Consider the following 27,209-nt stretch of genomic DNA (forward strand, 5'->3'; position numbering starts at 1 on the left):
AACATATAAATTCACTAATGTTGATCCTGGACCATCAATTTATAAATTCACTGATGTTGATCCTGGACCATCAATATATAAATTCACTGATGTTGATCCTGGACCATCAAGTAATTAAAGTCACTAATGTTGATCCTGGACCATCAATATATAAATTCACTGATGTTGATCCTGGACCATCAATATATAAATTCACTGATGTTGATCCTGGACCATCAATATACAAATTAACCTATGTTGATCCTGGACCATCAATATACAATTTCACTAATGTTGATCCTGGACCATCAATATACAAATTCACTAATGTTGATCCTGGACCATCAATATATAAATTCACTAATGTTGATCCTGGACCATCAATATACAAATTCACTAATGTTGATCCTGGACCATCAATATACAAATTCACTAATGTTGATCCTGGACCATCAATATACAAATTCACTTATGTTGATCCTGGACCATCAATATATAAATTCACTAATGTTGATCCTGGACCATCAATATACAAATTCAGTAATGTTGATCCTGGACCATCAATATATAAATTCACTGATGTTGATCCTGGACCATCAAGTAATTAAATTCACTAATGTTGATCCTGGACCATCAATATATAAATTCACTGATGTTGATCCTGGACCATCAATATACAAATTCAGTAATGTTGATCCTGGACCATCAATATATAAATTCACTGATGTTGATCCTGGACCATCAAGTAATTAAATTCACTAATGTTGATCCTGGACCATCAATATATAAATTCACTGATGTTGATCCTGGACCATCAATATATAAATTTACTAATGTTGATCCTGGACCATCAATATACAAATTCACTAATGTTGATCCTGGACCATCAAGTAATTAAATTCACTGATGTTGATCCTGGACCATCACTATACAAATTCAGTAATGTTGATCCTGGACCATCAATATAAAAATTCACTGATGTTGATCCTGGACCATCAAGAAATTAATGTCACTAATGTTGATCCTGGACCATCAATATATAAATTCACTGATGTTGATCCTGGACCATCAATATATAAATTCACTGATGTTGATCCTGGACCATCAATATATAAATTCACTAATGTTGATCCTGGACCATCAATATATAAATTCACTGATGTTGATCCTGGACCATCAATATATAAATTCACTGATGTTGATCCTGGACCATCAATATATAAATTCACTAATGTTGATCCTGGACCATCAAGTAATTAAATTTACTGATGTTGATCCTGGACCATCAATATACAAATTCACTAATGTTGATCCTGGACCATCAATATACAAATTCACTGATGTTGATCCTGGATCATCAATATATAAATTCACTAATGTTGATCCTGGACCATCAATATATAAATTCACTGATGTTGATCCTGGACCATCAATATATAAATTCACTAATGTTGATCCTGGACCATCAATATATAAATTCACTGATGTTGATCCTGGACCATCAATATATAAATTCACTAATGTTGATCCTGGACCATCAATATATAAATTCACTGATGTTGATCCTGGACCATCAATATATAAATTCACTAATGTTGATCCTGGACCATCAATATATAAATTCACTGATGTTGATCCTGGACCATCAATATATAAATTCACTGATGTTGATCCTGGACCATCAATATATAAATTCACTAATGTTGATCCTGGACCATCAAGTAATTAAATTTACTGATGTTGATCCTGGACCATCAATATACAAATTCACTGATGTTGATCCTGGACCATCAATATACAAATTCACTGATGTTGATCCTGGATCATCAATATATAAATTCACTAATGTTGATCCTGGACCATCAATATATAAATTCACTGATGTTGATCCTGGACCATCAAGAAATTAATGTCACTAATGTTGATCCTGGACCATCAATATATAAATTCACTGATGTTGATCCTGGACCATCAATAAATAAATTCACTGATGTTGATCCTGGACCATCAATATATAAATTCACTGATGTTGATCCTGGACCATCAATAAATAAATTCACTGATGTTGATCCTGGACCATCAATATATAAATTCACTGATGTTGATCCTGGACCATCAATATATAAATTCACTAATGTTGATCCTGGACCATCAATATATAAATTCACTGATGTTGATCCTGGACCATCAATATATAAATTCACTGATGTTGATCCTGGACCATCAATATATAAATTCACTGATGTTGATCCTGGACCATCAAGAAATTAATGTCACTAATGTTGATCCTGGACCATCAAGTAATTAAATTTACTGATGTTGATCCTGGACCATCAATATACAAATTCACTAATGTTGATCCTGGACCATCAATATACAAATTCACTGATGTTGATCCTGGATCATCAATATATAAATTCACTAATGTTGATCCTGGACCATCAACATATAAATACACTAATGTTGATCCTGGACCATCAATATATAAATTCACTGATGTTGATCCTGGACCATCAATATATAAATTCACTAATGTTGATCCTGGACCATCAATATACAAATTTACTGTTGTTGATCCTGGACCATCAATATACAAATTCACTGATGTTGATCCTGGACCATCAATATACAAATTCCCTGATGTTGATCCTGGACCATCAAGAAATTAATTTCACTAATGTTGATCCTGGACCATCAATATATAAATTTACTAATGTTGATCCTGGACCATCAATATACAAATTTTCTGATGTTGATCCTGGACAGTCAATATATAAATTCACTAATGTTGATCCTGGACCATCAATATACAAATTCACTGATGTTGATCCTGGACCATCAATATACAAATTCACTAATGTTGATCCTGGACCATCAATATATAAATTCACTAATGTTGATCCTGGACCATCAACATATAAATTCACTAATGTTGATCCTGGACCATCAATATATAAATTCACTAATGTTGATCCTGGACCATCAACATATAAATTCACTAATGTTGATCCTGGACCATCAATATATAAATTCACTAATGTTGATCCTGGACCATCAACATATAAATACACTAATGTTGATCCTGGACCACCAAGTAATTAAATTTACTGATGTTGATCCTGGACCATCAATATATAAATTCACTAATGTTGATCCTGGACCATCAATATATAAATTCACTAATGTTGATCCTAGACCATCAATATACAAATTCACTTATGTTGATCCTGGACCATCAATATACAAATTCACTGATGTTGATCCTGGACCATCAATATATAAATTCACTAATGTTGATCCTGGACCATCAACATATAAATTCACTAATGCTGATCCTGGACCATCAATATATAAATTCACTAATGTTGATCCTGGACCGTCAAGTAATTAAATTCACTGATGTTGATCCTGGACCATCAATATATAAATTCACTAATGTTGATCCTGGACCATCAATATATAAATTCACTAATGTTGATCCTGGACCGTCAAGTAATTAAATTCACTGATGTTGATCCTGGACCATCAATATATAAATTCACTAATGTTGATCCTGGACCATCAATATACAAATTCACTAATGTTGATCCTGGACCATCAATATACAAATTCACTAATGTTGATCCTGGACCATCAATATACAAATTCACTAATGTTGATCCTGGACCATCAATATACAATTTCACTAATGTTGATCCTGGACCATCAAGTAATTAAATTTACTGATGTTGATCCTGGACCATCAATATATAAATTCACTGATGTTGATCCTGGACCATCAATATATAAATTCACTGATGTTGATCCTGGACCATCAATATATAAATTCACTAATGTTGATCCTGGACCATCAATATACAAATTCACTAATGTTGATCCTGGACCATCAATATACAAATTCACTAATGTTGATCCTGGACCATCAATATATAAATTCACTAATGTTGATCCTGGACCATCAATATACAATTTCACTACTGTTGATCCTGGACCATCAAGTAATTAAATTCACTGATGTTGATCCTGGACCATCAATATATAAATTCACTGATGTTGATCCTGGACCATCATTATACAAATTCACTAATGTTGATCCTGGACCCTCAATATACAAATTCACTTATGTTGATCCTGGACCATCAATATATAAATTCACTAATGTTGATCCTGGACCATCAATATATAAATTCACTAATGTTGATCCTGGACCATCAATATATAAATTCACTAATGTTGATCCTGGACCATCAATATATAAATTCACTAATGTTGATCCTGGACCATCAACATATAAATACACTAATGTTGATCCTGGACCATCAAGTAATTAAATTTACTGATGTTGATCCTGGACCATCAATATATAAATTCACTGATGTTGATCCTGGACCATCAATATATAAATTCACTAATGTTGATCCTGGACCATCAATATACAAATTCACTAATGTTGATCCTGGACCATCAATATACAAATTCACTAATGTTGATCCTGGACCATCAATATATAAATTCACTGATGTTGATCCTGGACCATCAATATATAAATTCACTGATGTTGATCCTGGACCATCATTATACAAATTCACTAATGTTGATCCTGGACCCTCAATATACAAATTCACTTATGTTGATCCTGGACCATCAATATACAAATTCACTAATGTTGATCCTGGACCATCAATATAAAAATTCACTAATGTTGATCCTGGACCATCAATATATAAATTCACTAATGTTGATCCTCGACCATCAATATATAAATTCACTAATGTTGATCCTGGACCATCAATATACAAATTCACTAATGTTGATCCTAGACCATCAATATATAAATTCACGAATGTTGATCCTGGACCATCAATATACAATTTCACTACTGTTGATCCTGGACCATTAAGTAATTAAATTCACTGATGTTGATCCTGGACCATCAATATATAAATTCACTAATGTTGATCCTGGACCGTCAAGTAATTAAATTCACTAATGTTGATCCTGGACCATCAATATAAAAATTCACTAATGTTGATCCTGGACCATCAACATATAAATTCACTAATGTTGATCCTGGACCATCAATATATAAATTCACTAATGTTGATCCTGGACCATCAATATTTAAATTCACTGATGTTGATCCTGGACCATCAATATACAAATTCACTAATGTTGATCCTGGACCATCAATATACAAATTCACTAATGTTGATCCTGGACCATCAATATATAAATTCACTAATGTTGATCCTGGACCATCAACATATAAATACACTAATGTTGATCCTGGACCATCAAGTAATTAAATTTACTGATGTTGAACCTGGACCATCAATATATAAATTCACTGATGTTGATCCTGGACCATCAATATATAAATTCACTAATGTTGATCCTGGACCATCAATATACAAATTCACTAATGTTGATCCTGGACCATCAATATACAAATTCACTAATGTTGATCCTGGACCATCAATATACAAATTCACTAATGTTGATCCTGGACCATCAATATATAAATTCACTGATGTTGATCCTGGACCATCAGTATATAAATTCACTGATGTTGATCCTGGACCATCATTATAGAAATTCACTAATGTTGATCCTGGACCCTCAATATACAAATTCACTTATGTTGATCCTGGACCATCAATATACAAATTCACTAATGTTGATCTCGGACCATCAATATATAAATTCACTAATGTTGATTCTGGACCATCAATATAAAAATTCACTAATGTTGATCCTGGACCATCAATATATAAATTTATTTATGTTGATCCTGGACCATCAATATATAAATTCACTTATGTTGATCCTGGACCATCAATATATAAATTCACTAATGTTGATCCTGGACCATCAATATATAAATTCACTGATGTTGATCCTGGACCATCAAGTAATTAATTTCACTGATGTTGATCCTGGACCATCAATATACAAATTCACTGATGTTGATCCTGGACCATCAATATATAAATTCACTAATGTTGATCCTGGACCATCAATATACAAATTCACTAATGTTGATCCTGGACCATCAATATACAAATTCACTAATGTTGATCCTGGACCATCAATATACAATTTCACTAATGTTGATCCTGGACCATCAAGTAATTAAATTTACTGATGTTGATCCTGGACCATCAATATATAAATTCACTGATGTTGATCCTGGACCATCAATATATAAATTCACTGATGTTGATCCTGGACCATCAATATATAAATTCACTAATGTTGATCCTGGACCATCAAGTAATAAAATTCACTGATGTTGATCCTGGACCATCAATATACAAATTCACTAATGTTGATCCTGGACTATCAAGTAATTAAATTCACTGATGTTGATCCTGGACCATCAATATACAAATTCACTAATGTTGATCTCGGACAATCAATATATAAATTAACTAATGTTGATCCTGGACCATCAATATATAAATTCACTAATGTTGATCCTGGACCATCAATATACAAATTCACTAATGTTGATCCTGGACCATCAATATACAAATTCACTTATGTTGATCCTGGACCATCAATATATAAATTCACTAATGTTGATCCTGGACCATCAAGTAATAAAATTCACTGATGTTGATCCTGGACCATCAATATACAAATTCACTAATGTTGATCCTGGACTATCAAGTAAGTAAATTCACTGATGTTGATCCTGGACCATCAATATACAAATTCACTAATGTTGATCTCGGACAATCAATATATAAATTCACTAATGTTGATCCTGGACCATCAATATATAAATTCACTAATGTTGATCCTGGACCATCAATATACAAATTCACTAATGTTGATCCTGGACCATCAATATACAAATTCACTTATGTTGATCCTGGACCATCAATATATAAATTCACTAATGTTGATCCTGGACCGTCAACATATAAATTCACTAATGTTGATCCTGGACCATCAATATACAAATTCACTGATGTTGATCCTGGACCATCAAGTAATTAAAGTCACTAATGTTGATCCTGGACCATCAATATATAAATTCACTGATGTTGATCCTGGACCATCAATATATAAATTCACTGATGTTGATCCTGGACCATCAAGTAATTAAAGTCACTAATGTTGATCCTGGACCATCAATATATAAATTCACTGATGTTGATCCTGGACCATCAATATATAAATTCACTGATGTTGATCCTGGACCATCAATATACAAATTCACTAATGTTGATCCTGGACCATCAATATACAAATTCACTAATGTTGATCCTGGACCATCAATATACAATTTCACTAATGTTGATCCTGGACCATCAAGTAATTAAATTTACTGATGTTGATCCTGGACCATCAATATATAAATTCACTGATGTTGATCCTGGACCATCAATATATAAATTCACTGATGTTGATCCTGGACCATCAATATACAAATTCACTGATGTTGATCCTGGACCATCAACATATTAATTCACTAATGTTGATCCTGGACCATCAAGTAATAAAATTCACTGATGTTGATCCTGGACCATCAATATACAAATTCACTGATGTTGATCCTGGACCATCAATATACAAATTCACTAATGTTGATCTTGGACCATCAATATACAAATTCACTAATGTTGATCCTGGACCATCAATATACAAATTCACTAATGTTGATCCTGGACCATCAATGTACAAATTCACTTATGTTGATCCTGGACCATCAATATATAAATTCACTAATGTTGATCCTGGACCGTCAACATATAAATTCACTAATGTTGATCCTGGACCATCAATATACAAATTCAGTAATGTTGATCCTGGACCATCAATATATAAATTCACTGATGTTGATCCTGGACCATCAAGTAATTAAATTCACTAATGTTGATCCTGGACCATCAATTTATAAATTCACTGATGTTGATCCTGGACCATCAATATATAAATTCACTGATGTTGATCCTGGACCATCAAGTAATTAAAGTCACTGATGTTGATCCTGGACCATCAATATATAAATTCACTGATGTTGATCCTGGACCATCAATATACAAATTAACCTATGTTGATCCTGGACCATCAATATACAATTTCACTAATGTTGATCCTGGACCATCAATATACAAATTCACTAATGTTGATCCTGGACCATCAATATATAAATTCACTAATGTTGATCCTGGACCATCAATATACAAATTCACTAATGTTGATCCTGGACCATCAATATACAAATTCACTAATGTTGATCCTGGACCATCAATATACAAATTCACTTATGTTGATCCTGGACCATCAATATATAAATTCACTAATGTTGATCCTGGACCATCAATATACAAATTCAGTAATGTTGATCCTGGACCATCAATATATAAATTCACTGATGTTGATCCTGGACCATCAAGTAATTAAATTCACTAATGTTGATCCTGGACCATCAATATATAAATTCACTGATGTTGATCCTGGACCATCAATATACAAATTCAGTAATGTTGATCCTGGACCATCAATATATAAATTCACTGATGTTGATCCTGGACCATCAAGTAATTAAATTCACTAATGTTGATCCTGGACCATCAATATATAAATTCACTGATGTTGATCCTGGACCATCAATATATAAATTCACTAATGTTGATCCTGGACCATCAATATACAAATTCACTAATGTTGATCCTGGACCATCAAGTAATTAAATTCACTGATGTTGATCCTGGACCATCACTATACAAATTCAGTAATGTTGATCCTGGACCATCAATATATAAATTCACTGATGTTGATCCTGGACCATCAATATATAAATTCACTGATGTTGATCCTGGACCATCAATATATAAATTCACTGATGTTGATCCTGGACCATCAATATATAAATTCACTAATGTTGATCCTGGACCATCAATATATAAATTCACTGATGTTGATCCTGGACCATCAATATATAAATTCACTGATGTTGATCCTGGACCATCAATATATAAATTCACTAATGTTGATCCTGGACCATCAAGTAATTAAATTTACTGATGTTGATCCTGGACCATCAATATACAAATTCACTAATGTTGATCCTGGACCATCAATATACAAATTCACTGATGTTGATCCTGGATCATCAATATATAAATTCACTAATGTTGATCCTGGACCATCAATATATAAATTCACTGATGTTGATCCTGGACCATCAATATATAAATTCACTAATGTTGATCCTGGACCATCAATATATAAATTCACTGATGTTGATCCTGGACCATCAATATATAAATTCACTAATGTTGATCCTGGACCATCAATATATAAATTCACTGATGTTGATCCTGGACCATCAATATATAAATTCACTAATGTTGATCCTGGACCATCAATATATAAATTCACTGATGTTGATCCTGGACCATCAATATATAAATTCACTGATGTTGATCCTGGACCATCAATATATAAATTCACTAATGTTGATCCTGGACCATCAATATATAAATTCACTGATGTTGATCCTGGACCATCAATATATAAATTCACTGATGTTGATCCTGGACCATCAATATATAAATTCACTAATGTTGATCCTGGACCATCAAGTAATTAAATTTACTGATGTTGATCCTGGACCATCAATATACAAATTCACTGATGTTGATCCTGGACCATCAATATACAAATTCACTGATGTTGATCCTGGATCATCAATATATAAATTCACTAATGTTGATCCTGGACCATCAATATATAAATTCACTGATGTTGATCCTGGACCATCAAGAAATTAATGTCACTAATGTTGATCCTGGACCATCAATATATAAATTCACTGATGTTGATCCTGGACCATCAATAAATAAATTCACTGATGTTGATCCTGGACCATCAATATATAAATTCACTGATGTTGATCCTGGACCATCAATAAATAAATTCACTGATGTTGATCCTGGACCATCAATATATAAATTCACTGATGTTGATCCTGGACCATCAATATATAAATTCACTAATGTTGATCCTGGACCATCAATATATAAATTCACTGATGTTGATCCTGGACCATCAATATATAAATTCACTGATGTTGATCCTGGACCATCAATATATACAGTAAATTCACTGATGTTGATCCTGGACCATCAAGAAATTAATGTCACTAATGTTGATCCTGGACCATCAAGTAATTAAATTTACTGATGTTGATCCTGGACCATCAATATACAAATTCACTAATGTTGATCCTGGACCATCAATATACAAATTCACTGATGTTGATCCTGGATCATCAATATATAAATTCACTAATGTTGATCCTGGACCATCAACATATAAATACACTAATGTTGATCCTGGACCATCAATATATAAATTCACTGATGTTGATCCTGGACCATCAATATATAAATTCACTAATGTTGATCCTGGACCATCAATATACAAATTTACTGTTGTTGATCCTGGACCATCAATATACAAATTCACTGATGTTGATCCTGGACCATCAATATACAAATTCCCTGATGTTGATCCTGGACCATCAAGAAATTAATTTCACTAATGTTGATCCTGGACCATCAATATATAAATTTACTAATGTTGATCCTGGACCATCAATATACAAATTTTCTGATGTTGATCCTGGACAGTCAATATATAAATTCACTAATGTTGATCCTGGACCATCAATATACAAATTCACTGATGTTGATCCTGGACCATCAATATACAAATTCACTAATGTTGATCCTGGACCATCAATATATAAATTCACTAATGTTGATCCTGGACCATCAACATATAAATTCACTAATGTTGATCCTGGACCATCAATATATAAATTCACTAATGTTGATCCTGGACCATCAACATATAAATTCACTAATGTTGATCCTGGACCATCAATATATAAATTCACTAATGTTGATCCTGGACCATCAACATATAAATACACTAATGTTGATCCTGGACCACCAAGTAATTAAATTTACTGATGTTGATCCTGGACCATCAATATATAAATTCACTAATGTTGATCCTGGACCATCAATATATAAATTCACTAATGTTGATCCTAGACCATCAATATACAAATTCACTTATGTTGATCCTGGACCATCAATATACAAATTCACTGATGTTGATCCTGGACCATCAATATATAAATTCACTAATGTTGATCCTGGACCATCAACATATAAATTCACTAATGCTGATCCTGGACCATCAATATATAAATTCACTAATGTTGATCCTGGACCGTCAAGTAATTAAATTCACTGATGTTGATCCTGGACCATCAATATATAAATTCACTAATGTTGATCCTGGACCATCAATATACAAATTCACTAATGTTGATCCTGGACCATCAATATACAAATTCACTAATGTTGATCCTGGACCATCAATATACAAATTCACTAATGTTGATCCTGGACCATCAATATACAATTTCACTAATGTTGATCCTGGACCATCAAGTAATTAAATTTACTGATGTTGATCCTGGACCATCAATATATAAATTCACTGATGATGATCCTGGACCATCAATATATAAATTCACTGATGTTGATCCTGGACCATCAATATATACACTGTAAAAAATTTCCAGGTTTTCACAACAAGTTACTGTAATTTTTCACAGTAAATTACATTAGTATCCCTTCACAGTATTTAACTGAAAAATTCACAGTAATATGTTGTATTCATAATTTTATTGTGAAATTACGGCAGGTAGCATGATTACAGCAAATTACTGTGAAAAGGGCTATATCTTTTGCACGTTAGTTATAGAAATTCAAACCTTTTTTAAACTCAACGTAGAAATTAATACAAATGAACTTTTAACAGATAATAACAGAATGTTATAGCCCCCAAAACGATTTGGTTACCAACATCTTTTTGATTGTACTGCACCTTTATTTAATTTTATACAGTTAACATAGAATAGGAAATAATATTTAATGAACATAACTGTGTGCTTAGCCAAAACATAATAAACTGGAATAAAAAGTAATTAATTAATGAAACCAAAGACTGTTAAACAGCCAACAATTATTTCAATGTCAGGGTAAATGTCTGCTTTAGACGGTTTCATGAGTATTGGGCACCTGTCATCGCCTGGAGGTCACTAATCTCAGAATTAAATATATATATAAATTATTATTTTTTTATCTATATAAATAAACCACAGATTAGAGTTTTAAACAACTACATTCTAGCATGAAAAACAGTTAAAACTTCATTTTCGGACGCATATAGAGCCATCGAAGACGGGGCAATTGTCCCAATGTCTAGCCTGAAGACAGGCGCCTCTCGGCGGATACATGAGTAAAGAGCGCCGTTACCGCCTGGAGGTCATAGATCTCCGCTACCGGCAAAACACACTTAAAATTACACACAATCTTTACTAACAGTCCACAGATTTGAGTTTTGAAGAACTACATTCTCGCATGAAAAAGTGTTAAAACTTTATTTCATTACATATTACAAGCAATATTTATAATATTATGTGCCTTCTCATCCACCATTACAGCTTGATGCAGCATGGTGCGAAATGAATCCTGGGAGGAAAAAATAATAATTCTCAATACACTCCAAACAAACTTTATTCTTATTGTTAAAGTCAGAGATATGTAATATTTTGAATGGCGAAGAAAATAATTAACTTTATATTTCAATCAATATATTACTCTTGCACTGCTTCGGTTCAGGACTCGTGTGACATTGAATCAGATTCAGATATTTTATCAGACGTGTTCATGAGCTCGAAGTGATCAACAAGCAATTCGTGTACAAGCAGTACACGAACCAAGCAATATGATGAAATATTAATGAATTATATGTTTGCGTCTTACAATATTATACAAAACGGAATCGTTTTCAGGCGAATTCGACTCTTTACTGTTCACTTAAAGGAGCCGAATTCGACTCTTTACTGTTCACTTAAAGGAGCCGATTCATTGAACAGAACTGACTCGACTCGACCACAAACAAGCGCCATCACCACAGACAACGCCGTCGTCTCTTCACCCAACGGATTCATCCTCGGTAAGTGTTAAAATATGACTTTTGTCCGTTAAATGATTGTTGTATGTGTATTTCTGTATAGTGCGTGTCATTTAACAGGAATTTACCGAGTACTTTAGTTGTACTCGCACGTACAGGGTTTAAGCGCGCCTTTTTTTAAACAAGAAATTAACGACGCCAGATGGTGCTTGTAGTGTTTTCTGAGGTATTAGCATAACGTTAACGTTAGTTCCTGAAAAAAGAAAGGGAATTTTCTTTAATTAACTTCTTGTTAACTGCATTTTCTGTTTCAGTACAAGACTGAAGTAAAGGTGAAATGACTAAAGTTAAGGTAAGCTCTGACCTTCACTTAAGTTAACGTTACGGTTAGTGACCATCATGTATGTTAATTTTGTTCACTGTAACGTTAACGTTAAGTTAGTTAAATAAACTAAACTCATTATGAAACAAGTCTTAACTGTTTTATTAAATGAGGCTTATAATACAATTCAGTTGTATTCTTTTAAACTAACACTAACACAGTACATATTGTATATTTCTCACTGGTGTTAATGCAGTGCTAACATTGACTAATGAGAACTAATTGTTTATGTCACTAACTGTAGATTTTATTTTTTGGTGTTCAGGTGTACCTGATAATAGCTAAAGTGTGAGGTGAGTGTAAATTCTGAGCACACAAATATAACCTAAATTCATTATCACAATCTAAATATATATATATATATATATATATATATATATATATATATATAGTGTGTGCGTGTGTTAGGTTGAGTCTTATTCTACTCTTATATTCAAATTTTTTTGCAGCCACAGCCACTGATGTTGAAACACTGATGCTACCAATCAACCCTCGCTTGATTATTAAAGGTAATGTTGATGCCTCCCTCATTTTTATTAGATTTTTAAATGTCAGGTTTTTCACAGATTTGTTGTGAGCAGTTTCTTGTACAAACTCTTTTTCTTCTTCCAGAAGTTCCACCAGTACCTCCAGTAGTAGTAAATATTAGACAAAGATTTTTTTAAACTATAGTTTTTATTTTTATTAGCAATTTTACTGGGCATGTGTGTTTGTTTGCTTGGTTTTTAATAGGCAGAGCATGGAATATCAACTTTGTTTCTACAAACAAATTTAATTATTCACAAACACCTCTAATTTAGTCCTTCTTTCCCCCTTTTAGTCTTATTCCTTGGAGGGTCGAGTGGTCATGGGACCTCACCTGGATTTCACAACTGACTTTGAATCTGGTCTGAAACTGAAGTATGCTGAAGTTGCCTTTTGCACTCTGGAATTTAAGGTAATGTCTACAATAAATATTGTAACTGAGGGCTTGTTTTTGGGGGGGGGGTGGGGGGGGGGTTAAACAAGGAATGTATAGGAGCACAAGTCATGACTCCCCTTGTCCCCTTGTTATAAACATACATGTTAAACTAAATTCCTTGTTGCAGACACAAATTGTTTGTCTGTGCTGGAGACCAGAGGGGAAGCTGTCTTTAAAAGGATGGGGCTCTTATACCATATGTGAAGTTACCTATTCAGGTGAGTGGATTACATGCAAGTCATTGCAAATGCATAAATAGTGGGAAATTTTTACTGGGCAGCACAAATTAAGTGAAACTCAAAAAACGTTGAAAAATATTTTGAATGTTTGCAAAAAACTTGATTGAAATGAATACAACACAAGTGCTATATCACTTCAATCAAGTTTTTTTTTGCAAAATTTTCCTAATATTTAAATCATAAAAAATTAGCTTGATGCAAGAAACATCCTGCTAGTATTCAAGAGCAAGTGCTGTGATGCATGTGTTAACTTTGCAATAAGTGTGAACCCAGCATTAGATTATAGTCTGTAAACAGAAGATGTAAATCAAATCAACTGTTTTAAAATGCTCTGCCTAGGTCATTAAAACCACTATTTGTTGTTGGACTGTTCTTGATTGTGTGTTTGTGATGGAAATGTTTTTCAGATGTTTTTGTTTAAATGATTGCAGTTTGACTGAGCTACAGTATTGTCAGCATGTTCAAACTGAGCTAACAGTAATTTTGCTCTGTAGTGCAGCAGTAGTGTCCCAGTAGTGGTGTATGAAGCTAACTGTTTGTCTGCCCTTTTGCTTATAGGTGCTTTTTGGGCACCAGTTTGGAGATGGGAGACAGACGAAGTCAAAGAAGCAGAGAAGACACATCAACCAGCAAGTGTGTAAAATTGTCAGGAAAATGATTGACCTTGAATAGACGACTGCCTAATTTAGCAAGAAGTTTTGTCTCTCTCTCTCATGTATATATATATATATATATATATATATATATATATATATATATATATATACATATATATATATATATATACATATATTTATATATATATACATATATATATACATATACATATATACATATATATATACATATACATATATACATATATATATACATATACATATATACATATATATATATACATATATATATATATACATATATATATATACATATATATATATATATATATATATATATATATATATACATATATATATATATATATATATATACATACATATATATATATATATATATATATATATATATATATATATATATATATATAATGAGAGACAGAGAGAGCGCACTCTTAAGCACTGCTTTTTATATGTATGCTACATATGATGTCAGATTTTTTTATGAATATGTTCTTATAGTATTTTTTGAGGCTTCACCTTCACCTTTTGAAAGTTTTCTGAAATGTTTACACAGATGTCATTAAGCTGTTAAATAAATCTGTAAAATGTATGTGTGTTTGTTTTTATTTTGATTTTAGGGTCTTCTCAGATCACCCAAAAATGAAGATTCGGTCGTCATTTACGCATCCTCAGGTTGTTTGGACACAAAGAGGATTATTTGATATTTTTATTCCTGTGTTTAACAAAAAAACATTTTTAACAGAGCTGGAACAACCTGAGGGTGAGTAAATCAAGATAGAATTTTCATTTTTGTGTGACCTAAAATTGCTTTGAAATTTTACAGCACCAAACTGTTAAATTACAGTAATCCGGGATATAATTGTAACTTTACAGTTAAATCAGGTATTTAAACTGCAACCTACTGCTAAATCACAGTAATCGTTTTGCAAATTCACAGTAAAATATAGTTAATTCTACAAGATAATACTGTGAAATCACAGTAATGGACTTTATTATCTACTGTAAAGTTACAATATATGGTTGTAATTTCACAATAATTTAATGTGACAAAACCACAGTAAATTACTGTGAACTACCTCACAATAATTTACTGTGAATTTACATACAGTAATTTACTGTGAAAGTAATGCAATTATTAGCCAGTAATTTACTGTGAATTTAAGGTCAAATTTTTTACAGTGTAAATTCACTAATGTTGATCCTGGACCATCAATATACAAATTCACTAATGTTGATCCTGGACCATCAATATACAAATTCACTAATGTTGATCCTGGACCATCAATATATAAATTCACTAATGTTGATCCTGGACCATCAATATGCAATTTCACTACTGTTGATCCTGGACCATCAAGTAATTAAATTCACTGATGTTGATCCTGGACCATCAATATATAAATTCACTGATGTTGATCCTGGACCATCATTATACAAATTCACTAATGTTGATCCTGGACCCTCAATATACAAATTCACTTATGTTGATCCTGGACCATCAATATATAAATTCACTAATGTTGATCCTGGACCATCAATATATAAATTCACTAATGTTGATCCTGGACCATCAATATATAAATTCACTGATGTTGATCCTGGACCATCATTATACAAATTCACTAATGTTGATCCTGGACCATCAATATACAATTTCACTACTGTTGATCCTGGACCATTAAGTAATTAAATTCACTGATGTTGATCCTGGACCATCAATATATAAATTCACTAATGTTGATCCTGGACCATCAACATATAAATTCACTAATGTTGATCCTGGACCATCAATATATAAATTCACTAATGTTGATCCTGGACCATCAATATTTAAATTCACTGATGTTGATCCTGGACCATCAATATACAAATTCACTAATGTTGATCCTGGACCATCAATATACAAATTCACTAATGTTGATCCTGGACCATCAATATATAAATTCACTAATGTTGATCCTGGACCGTCAAGTAATTAAATTAACTGATGTTGATCCTGGACCATCAATATATAAATTCACTAATGTTGATCCTGGACCATCAATATATAAATTCACTAATGTTGATCCTGGACCGTCAAGTAATTAAATTCACTGATGTTGATCCTGGACCATCAATATATAAATTCACTAATGTTGATCCTGGACCATCAATATACAAATTCACTAATGTTGATCCTGGACCATCAATATACAAATTCACTAATGTTGATCCTGGACCATCAATATACAAATTCACTAATGTTGATCCTGGACCATCAATATACAATTTCACTAATGTTGATCCTGGACCATCAAGTAATTAAATTTACTGATGTTGATCCTGGACCATCAATATATAAATTCACTGATGTTGATCCTGGACCATCAATATATAAATTCACTGATGTTGATCCTGGACCATCAATATATAAATTCACTAATGTTGATCCTGGACCATCAATATACAAATTCACTAATGTTGATCCTGGACCATCAATATACAAATTCACTAATGTTGATCCTGGACCATCAATATATAAATTCACTAATGTTGATCCTGGACCATCAATATACAATTTCACTACTGTTGATCCTGGACCATCAAGTAATTAAATTCACTGATGTTGATCCTGGACCATCAATATAGAAATTCACTGATGTTGATCCTGGACCATCATTATACAAATTCACTAATGTTGATCCTGGACCCTCAATATACAAATTCACTTATGTTGATCCTGGACCATCAATATATAAATTCACTAATGTTGATCCTGGACCATCAATATATAAATTCACTAATGTTGATCCTGGACCATCAATATATAAATTCACTAATGTTGATCCTGGACCATCAATATATAAATTCACTAATGTTGATCCTGGACCATCAACATATAAATACACTAATGTTGATCCTGGACCATCAAGTAATTAAATTTACTGATGTTGATCCTGGACCATCAATATATAAATTCACTGATGTTGATCCTGGACCATCAATATATAAATTCACTAATGTTGATCCTGGACCATCAATATACAAATTCACTAATGTTGATCCTGGACCATCAATATACAAATTCACTAATGTTGATCCTGGACCATCAATATATAAATTCACTGATGTTGATCCTGGACCATCAATATATAAATTCACTAATGTTGATCCTCGACCATCAATATATAAATTCACTAATGTTGATCCTGGACCATCAATATACAAATTCACTAATGTTGATCCTAGACCATCAATATATAAATTCACGAATGTTGATCCTGGACCATCAATATACAATTTCACTACTGTTGATCCTGGACCATTAAGTAATTAAATTCACTGATGTTGATCCTGGACCATCAATATATAAATTCACTAATGTTGATCCTGGACCGTCAAGTAATTAAATTCACTAATGTTGATCCTGGACCATCAATATAAAAATTCACTAATGTTGATCCTGGACCATCAACATATAAATTCACTAATGTTGATCCTGGACCATCAATATTTAAATTCACTGATGTTGATCCTGGACCATCAATATACAAATTCACGAATGTTGATCCTGGACCATCAATATACAATTTCACTACTGTTGATCCTGGACCATTAAGTAATTAAATTCACTGATGTTGATCCTGGACCATCAATATATAAATTCACTAATGTTGATCCTGGACCGTCAAGTAATTAAATTCACTAATGTTGATCCTGGACCATCAATATAAAAATTCACTAATGTTGATCCTGGACCATCAACATATAAATTCACTAATGTTGATCCTGGACCATCAATATTTAAATTCACTGATGTTGATCCTGGACCATCAATATACAAATTCACTAATGTTGATCCTGGACCATCAATATACAAATTCACTAATGTTGATCCTGGACCATCAATATATAAATTCACTAATGTTGATCCTGGACCATCAATATTTAAATTCACTGATGTTGATCCTGGACCATCAATATACAAATTCACTAATGTTGATCCTGGACCATCAATATACAAATTCACTAATGTTGATCCTGGACCATCAATATATAAATTCACTAATGTTGATCCTGGACCATCAACATATAAATACACTAATGTTGATCCTGGACCATCAAGTAATTAAATTTACTGATGTTGAACCTGGACCATCAATATATAAATTCACTGATGTTGATCCTGGACCATCAATATATAAATTCACTAATGTTGATCCTGGACCATCAATATACAAATTCACTAATGTTGATCCTGGACCATCAATATACAAATTCACTAATGTTGATCCTGGACCATCAATATACAAATTCACTAATGTTGATCCTGGACCATCAATATATAAATTCACTGATGTTGATCCTGGACCATCAGTATATAAATTCACTGATGTTGATCCTGGACCATCATTATAGAAATTCACTAATGTTGATCCTGGACCCTCAATATACAAATTCACTTATGTTGATCCTGGACCATCAATATACAAATTCACTAATGTTGATCTCGGACCATCAATATATAAATTCACTAATGTTGATTCTGGACCATCAATATAAAAATTCACTAATGTTGATCCTGGACCATCAATATATAAATTTATTTATGTTGATCCTGGACCATCAATATATAAATTCACTTATGTTGATCCTGGACCATCAATATATAAATTCACTAATGTTGATCCTGGACCATCAATATATAAATTCACTGATGTTGATCCTGGACCATCAAGTAATTAATTTCACTGATGTTGATCCTGGACCATCAATATACAAATTCACTGATGTTGATCCTGGACCATCAATATATAAATTCACTAATGTTGATCCTGGACCATCAATATACAAATTCACTAATGTTGATCCTGGACCATCAATATACAAATTCACTAATGTTGATCCTGGACCATCAACATATAAATTCACTAATGTTGATCCTGGACCATCAATATTTAAATTCACTGATGTTGATCCTGGACCATCAATATACAAATTCACGAATGTTGATCCTGGACCATCAATATACAATTTCACTACTGTTGATCCTGGACCATTAAGTAATTAAATTCACTGATGTTGATCCTGGACCATCAATATATAAATTCACTAATGTTGATCCTGGACCGTCAAGTAATTAAATTCACTAATGTTGATCCTGGACCATCAATATAAAAATTCACTAATGTTGATCCTGGACCATCAACATATAAATTCACTAATGTTGATCCTGGACCATCAATATTTAAATTCACTGATGTTGATCCTGGACCATCAATATACAAATTCACTAATGTTGATCCTGGACCATCAATATACAAATTCACTAATGTTGATCCTGGACCATCAATATATAAATTCACTAATGTTGATCCTGGACCATCAATATTTAAATTCACTGATGTTGATCCTGGACCATCAATATACAAATTCACTAATGTTGATCCTGGACCATCAATATACAAATTCACTAATGTTGATCCTGGACCATCAATATATAAATTCACTAATGTTGATCCTGGACCATCAACATATAAATACACTAATGTTGATCCTGGACCATCAAGTAATTAAATTTACTGATGTTGAACCTGGACCATCAATATATAAATTCACTGATGTTGATCCTGGACCATCAATATATAAATTCACTAATGTTGATCCTGGACCATCAATATACAAATTCACTAATGTTGATCCTGGACCATCAATATACAAATTCACTAATGTTGATCCTGGACCATCAATATACAAATTCACTAATGTTGATCCTGGACCATCAATATATAAATTCACTGATGTTGATCCTGGACCATCAGTATATAAATTCACTGATGTTGATCCTGGACCATCATTATAGAAATTCACTAATGTTGATCCTGGACCCTCAATATACAAATTCACTTATGTTGATCCTGGACCATCAATATACAAATTCACTAATGTTGATCTCGGACCATCAATATATAAATTCACTAATGTTGATTCTGGACCATCAATATAAAAATTCACTAATGTTGATCCTGGACCATCAATATATAAATTTATTTATGTTGATCCTGGACCATCAATATATAAATTCACTTATGTTGATCCTGGACCATCAATATATAAATTCACTAATGTTGATCCTGGACCATCAATATATAAATTCACTGATGTTGATCCTGGACCATCAAGTAATTAATTTCACTGATGTTGATCCTGGACCATCAATATACAAATTCACTGATGTTGATCCTGGACCATCAATATATAAATTCACTAATGTTGATCCTGGACCATCAATATACAAATTCACTAATGTTGATCCTGGACCATCAATATACAAATTCACTAATGTTGATCCTGGACCATCAATATACAATTTCACTAATGTTGATCCTGGACCATCAAGTAATTAAATTTACTGATGTTGATCCTGGACCATCAATATAAAAATTCACTGATGTTGATCCTGGACCATCAATATATAAATTCACTGATGTTGATCCTGGACCATCAATATATAAATTCACTAATGTTGATCCTGGACCATCAAGTAATAAAATTCACTGATGTTGATCCTGGACCATCAATATACAAATTCACTAATGTTGATCCTGGACTATCAAGTAATTAAATTCACTGATGTTGATCCTGGACCATCAATATACAAATTCACTAATGTTGATCTCGGACAATCAATATATAAATTCACTAATGTTGATCCTGGACCATCAATATATAAATTCACTAATGTTGATCCTGGACCATCAATATACAAATTCACTAATGTTGATCCTGGACCATCAATATACAAATTCACTTATGTTGATCCTGGACCATCAATATATAAATTCACTAATGTTGATCCTGGACCATCAAGTAATAAAATTCACTGATGTTGATCCTGGACCATCAATATACAAATTCACTAATGTTGATCCTGGACTATCAAGTAATTAAATTCACTGATGTTGATCCTGGACCATCAATATACAAATTCACTAATGTTGATCTCGGACAATCAATATATAAATTCACTAATGTTGATCCTGGACCATCAATATATAAATTCACTAATGTTGATCCTGGACCATCAATATACAAATTCACTAATGTTGATCCTGGACCATCAATATACAAATTCACTTATGTTGATCCTGGACCATCAATATATAAATTCACTAATGTTGATCCTGGACCGTCAACATATAAATTCACTAATGTTGATCCTGGACCATCAATATACAAATTCACTGATGTTGATCCTGGACCATCAAGTAATTAAAGTCACTAATGTTGATCCTGGACCATCAATATATAAATTCACTGATGTTGATCCTGGACCATCAATATATAAATTCACTGATGTTGATCCTGGACCATCAAGTAATTAAAGTCACTAATGTTGATCCTGGACCATCAATATATAAATTCACTGATGTTGATCCTGGACCATCAATATATAAATTCACTGATGTTGATCCTGGACCATCAATATACAAATTCACTAATGTTGATCCTGGACCATCAATATACAAAAGTCACTAATGTTGATCCTGGACCATCAATATATAAATTCACTGATGTTGATCCTGGACCATCAATATATAAATTCACTGATGTTGATCCTGGACCATCAATATATAAAATCACTGATGTTGATCCTGGACCATCAATATACAAATTCACTAATGTTGATCCTGGACCATCAAGTAATTAAATTCACTAATGTTGATCCTGGACCATCAATATACAAATTCACTAATGTTGATCCTGGACCATCAATATATAAATTCACTGATGTTGATCCTGGACCATCAATATATAAATTCACTCATGTTGATCCTGGACCATCAATATATAAATTCACTGATGTTGATCCTGGACCATCAAGTAATTAAATTCACTAATGTTGATCCTGGACCATCAAGTAATCAAATTCACTAATGTTGATCCTGGACCATCAATATATAAATTCACTGATGTTGATCCTGGACCATCAAGTAATTAAATTCACTGATGTTGATCCTGGACCATCAAGTAATCAAATTCACTAATGTTGATCCTGGACCATCAATATATAAATTCACTAATGTTGATCCTGGACCATCAATATATAAATTCACTGATGTTGATCATGGACCATCAATATATAAATTCACTAATGTTGATCCTGGACCATCAAGTAATTAATTTCACTGATGTTGATCCTGGACCATCAATATACAAATTCACTAATGTTGATCCTGGACCATCAAGTAATTAATTTCACTGATGTTGATCCTGGACCATCAATATATAAATTCACTGATGTTGATCCTGGACCATCAATATACAAATTCACTAATGTTGATCCTGGACCATCAATATATAAATTCACTGATGTTGATCCTGGACCATCAATATACAAATTCACTAATGTTGATCCTGGACCATCAAGTAATTAATTTCACTGATGTTGATCCTGGACCATCAATATACAAATACAATGATGTTGATCCTGGACCATCAATATATAAATTCACTAATGTTGATCCTGGACAATCAATATATAAATTCACTAATGTTGATCCTGGACCATCAATATATAAATTCACTAATGTTGATCCTGGACCATCAATATATAAATTCACTAATGTTGATCCTGGACCATCAATATACAAATTCACTAATGTTGATCCTGGACCATCAAGTAATTAAATTCACTGATGTTGATCCTGGACCATCAATATACAAATTCACTAATGTTGATCCTGGACCATCAATATACAAATTCACTAATGTTGATCCTGGACCATCAATATACAAATTCACTTATGTTGATCCTGGACCATCAATATACAAATTCACTAATGTTGATCCTGGACCATCAATATACAAATTCACTAATGTTGATCCTGGACCATCAATATACAATTTCACTAATGTTGATCCTGGACCATCAAGTAATTAAATTTACTGATGTTGATCCTGGACCATCAATATATAAATTCACTGATGTTGATCCTGGACCATCAATATATAAATTCACTGATGTTGATCCTGGACCATCAATATATAAATTCACTAATGTTGATCCTGGACCATCAATATACAAATTCACTAATGTTGATCCTGGACCATCAATATACAAATTCACTAATGTTGATCCTGGACCATCAATATATAAATTCACTAATGTTGATCCTGGACCATCAATATACAATTTCACTACTGTTGATCCTGGACCATCAAGTAATTAAATTCACTGATGTTGATCCTGGACCATCAATATATAAATTCACTGATGTTGATCCTGGACCATCATTATACAAATTCACTAATGTTGATCCTGGACCCTCAATATACAAATTCACTTATGTTGATCCTGGACCATCAATATATAAATTCACTAATGTTGATCCTGGACCATCAATATATAAATTCACTAATGTTGATCCTGGACCATCAATATATAAATTCACTAATGTTGATCCTGGACCATCAATATATAAATTCACTAATGTTGATCCTGGACCATCAACATATAAATACACTAATGTTGATCCTGGACCATCAAGTAATTAAATTTACTGATGTTGATCCTGGACCATCAATATATAAATTCACTGATGTTGATCCTGGACCATCAATATATAAATTCACTAATGTTGATCCTGGACCATCAATATACAAATTCACTAATGTTGATCCTGGACCATCAATATACAAATTCACTAATGTTGATCCTGGACCATCAATATATAAATTCACTGATGTTGATCCTGGACCATCAATATATAAATTCACTGATGTTGATCCTGGACCATCATTATACAAATTCACTAATGTTGATCCTGGACCCTCAATATACAAATTCACTTATGTTGATCCTGGACCATCAATATACAAATTCACTAATAATGATCCTGGACCATCAATATAAAAATTCACTAATGTTGATCCTGGACCATCAATATATAAATTCACTAATGTTGATCCTCGACCATCAATATATAAATTCACTAATGTTGATCCTGGACCATCAATATACAAATTCACTAATGTTGATCCTAGACCATCAATATATAAATTCACGAATGTTGATCCTGGACCATCAATATACAATTTCACTACTGTTGATCCTGGACCATTAAGTAATTAAATTCACTGATGTTGATCCTGGACCATCAATATATAAATTCACTAATGTTGATCCTGGACCGTCAAGTAATTAAATTCACTAATGTTGATCCTGGACCATCAATATAAAAATTCACTAATGTTGATCCTGGACCATCAACATATAAATTCACTAATGTTGATCCTGGACCATCAATATATAAATTCACTAATGTTGATCCTGGACCATCAATATTTAAATTCACTGATGTTGATCCTGGACCATCAATATACAAATTCACTAATGTTGATCCTGGACCATCAATATACAAATTCACTAATGTTGATCCTGGACCATCAATATATAAATTCACTAATGTTGATCCTGGACCATCAACATATAAATACACTAATGTTGATCCTGGACCATCAAGTAATTAAATTTACTGATGTTGAACCTGGACCATCAATATATAAATTCACTGATGTTGATCCTGGACCATCAATATATAAATTCACTAATGTTGATCCTGGACCATCAATATACAAATTCACTAATGTTGATCCTGGACCATCAATATACAAATTCACTAATGTTGATCCTGGACCATCAATATACAAATTCACTAATGTTGATCCTGGACCATCAATATATAAATTCACTGATGTTGATCCTGGACCATCAGTATATAAATTCACTGATGTTGATCCTGGACCATCATTATAGAAATTCACTAATGTTGATCCTGGACCCTCAATATACAAATTCACTTATGTTGATCCTGGACCATCAATATACAAATTCACTAATGTTGATCTCGGACCATCAATATATAAATTCACTAATGTTGATTCTGGACCATCAATATAAAAATTCACTAATGTTGATCCTGGACCATCAATATATAAATTTATTTATGTTGATCCTGGACCATCAATATATAAATTCACTTATGTTGATCCTGGACCATCAATATATAAATTCACTAATGTTGATCCTGGACCATCAATATATAAATTCACTGATGTTGATCCTGGACCATCAAGTAATTAATTTCACTGATGTTGATCCTGGACCATCAATATACAAATTCACTGATGTTGATCCTGGACCATCAATATATAAATTCACTAATGTTGATCCTGGACCATCAATATACAAATTCACTAATGTTGATCCTGGACCATCAATATACAAATTCACTAATGTTGATCCTGGACCATCAATATACAATTTCACTAATGTTGATCCTGGACCATCAAGTAATTAAATTTACTGATGTTGATCCTGGACCATCAATATAAAAATTCACTGATGTTGATCCTGGACCATCAATATATAAATTCACTGATGTTGATCCTGGACCATCAATATATAAATTCACTGATGTTGATCCTGGACCATCAAGTAATAAAATTCACTGATGTTGATCCTGGACCATCAATATACAAATTCACTAATGTTGATCCTGGACTATCAAGTAATTAAATTCACTGATGTTGATCCTGGACCATCAATATACAAATTCACTAATGTTGATCTCGGACAATCAATATATAAATTCACTAATGTTGATCCTGGACCATCAATATATAAATTCACTAATGTTGATCCTGGACCATCAATATACAAATTCACTAATGTTGATCCTGGACCATCAATATACAAATTCACTTATGTTGATCCTGGACCATCAATATATAAATTCACTAATGTTGATCCTGGACCATCAAGTAATAAAATTCACTGATGTTGATCCTGGACCATCAATATACAAATTCACTAATGTTGATCCTGGACTATCAAGTAATTAAATTCACTGATGTTGATCCTGGACCATCAATATACAAATTCACTAATGTTGATCTCGGACAATCAATATATAAATTCACTAATGTTGATCCTGGACCATCAATATATA

General features: G+C 32.6%; 1 protein-coding gene across 6 annotated transcripts; it reads left to right on the forward strand.

Annotated features, from left to right (window-relative positions):
- Positions 1–12,979: 12,979 nt before the first annotated feature.
- On the forward strand, positions 12,980–15,325 carry LOC147832454 (uncharacterized). 6 transcript variants are annotated; one of them, XM_087295341.2, is made up of 8 exons: positions 12,980–13,035; positions 13,308–13,345; positions 13,641–13,668; positions 13,825–13,884; positions 13,988–14,013; positions 14,196–14,312; positions 14,464–14,554; positions 15,134–15,325. In XM_087295341.2, the coding sequence occupies exons 4-8, from the start codon at positions 13,851–13,853 to the stop codon at positions 15,214–15,216; spliced, it is 351 nt and encodes a 116-aa protein (XP_087151467.1). In that variant the 5' UTR covers positions 12,980–13,035; positions 13,308–13,345; positions 13,641–13,668; positions 13,825–13,850; the 3' UTR covers positions 15,217–15,325. The 6 variants fall into 6 exon arrangements, with proteins under 6 accessions (XP_087151467.1, XP_087151469.1, XP_087151468.1 ...); XM_087295343.2 differs by having other exon boundaries at positions 13,831–13,884; XM_087295342.2 differs by having other exon boundaries at positions 12,980–13,345.
- Positions 15,326–27,209: the final 11,884 nt, after the last annotated feature.

Source organism: Danio rerio, chromosome 19, assembly GCF_052040795.2.
Source record: "Danio rerio strain M-AB ecotype USA chromosome 19, GRCz13ab, whole genome shotgun sequence".
NCBI lineage: Eukaryota > Metazoa > Chordata > Actinopteri > Cypriniformes > Danionidae > Danio > Danio rerio.

Excerpts from the sequence above, each read along its gene's own strand:
- LOC147832454 (XM_087295340.1), top strand. The coding sequence starts at position 13,924 with ATGTCAGGTTTTTCACAGATTTGTTGTGAGCAGTTTCTTGTACAAACT. Across the intron at positions 14,014-14,195 it reads CACCAGTACCTCCAGTAGTA|TCTTATTCCTTGGAGGGTCG; the intron begins GTAAATATTAGA and ends TCCCCCTTTTAG. Across the intron at positions 14,313-14,463 it reads TTTGCACTCTGGAATTTAAG|ACACAAATTGTTTGTCTGTG; the intron begins GTAATGTCTACA and ends TCCTTGTTGCAG.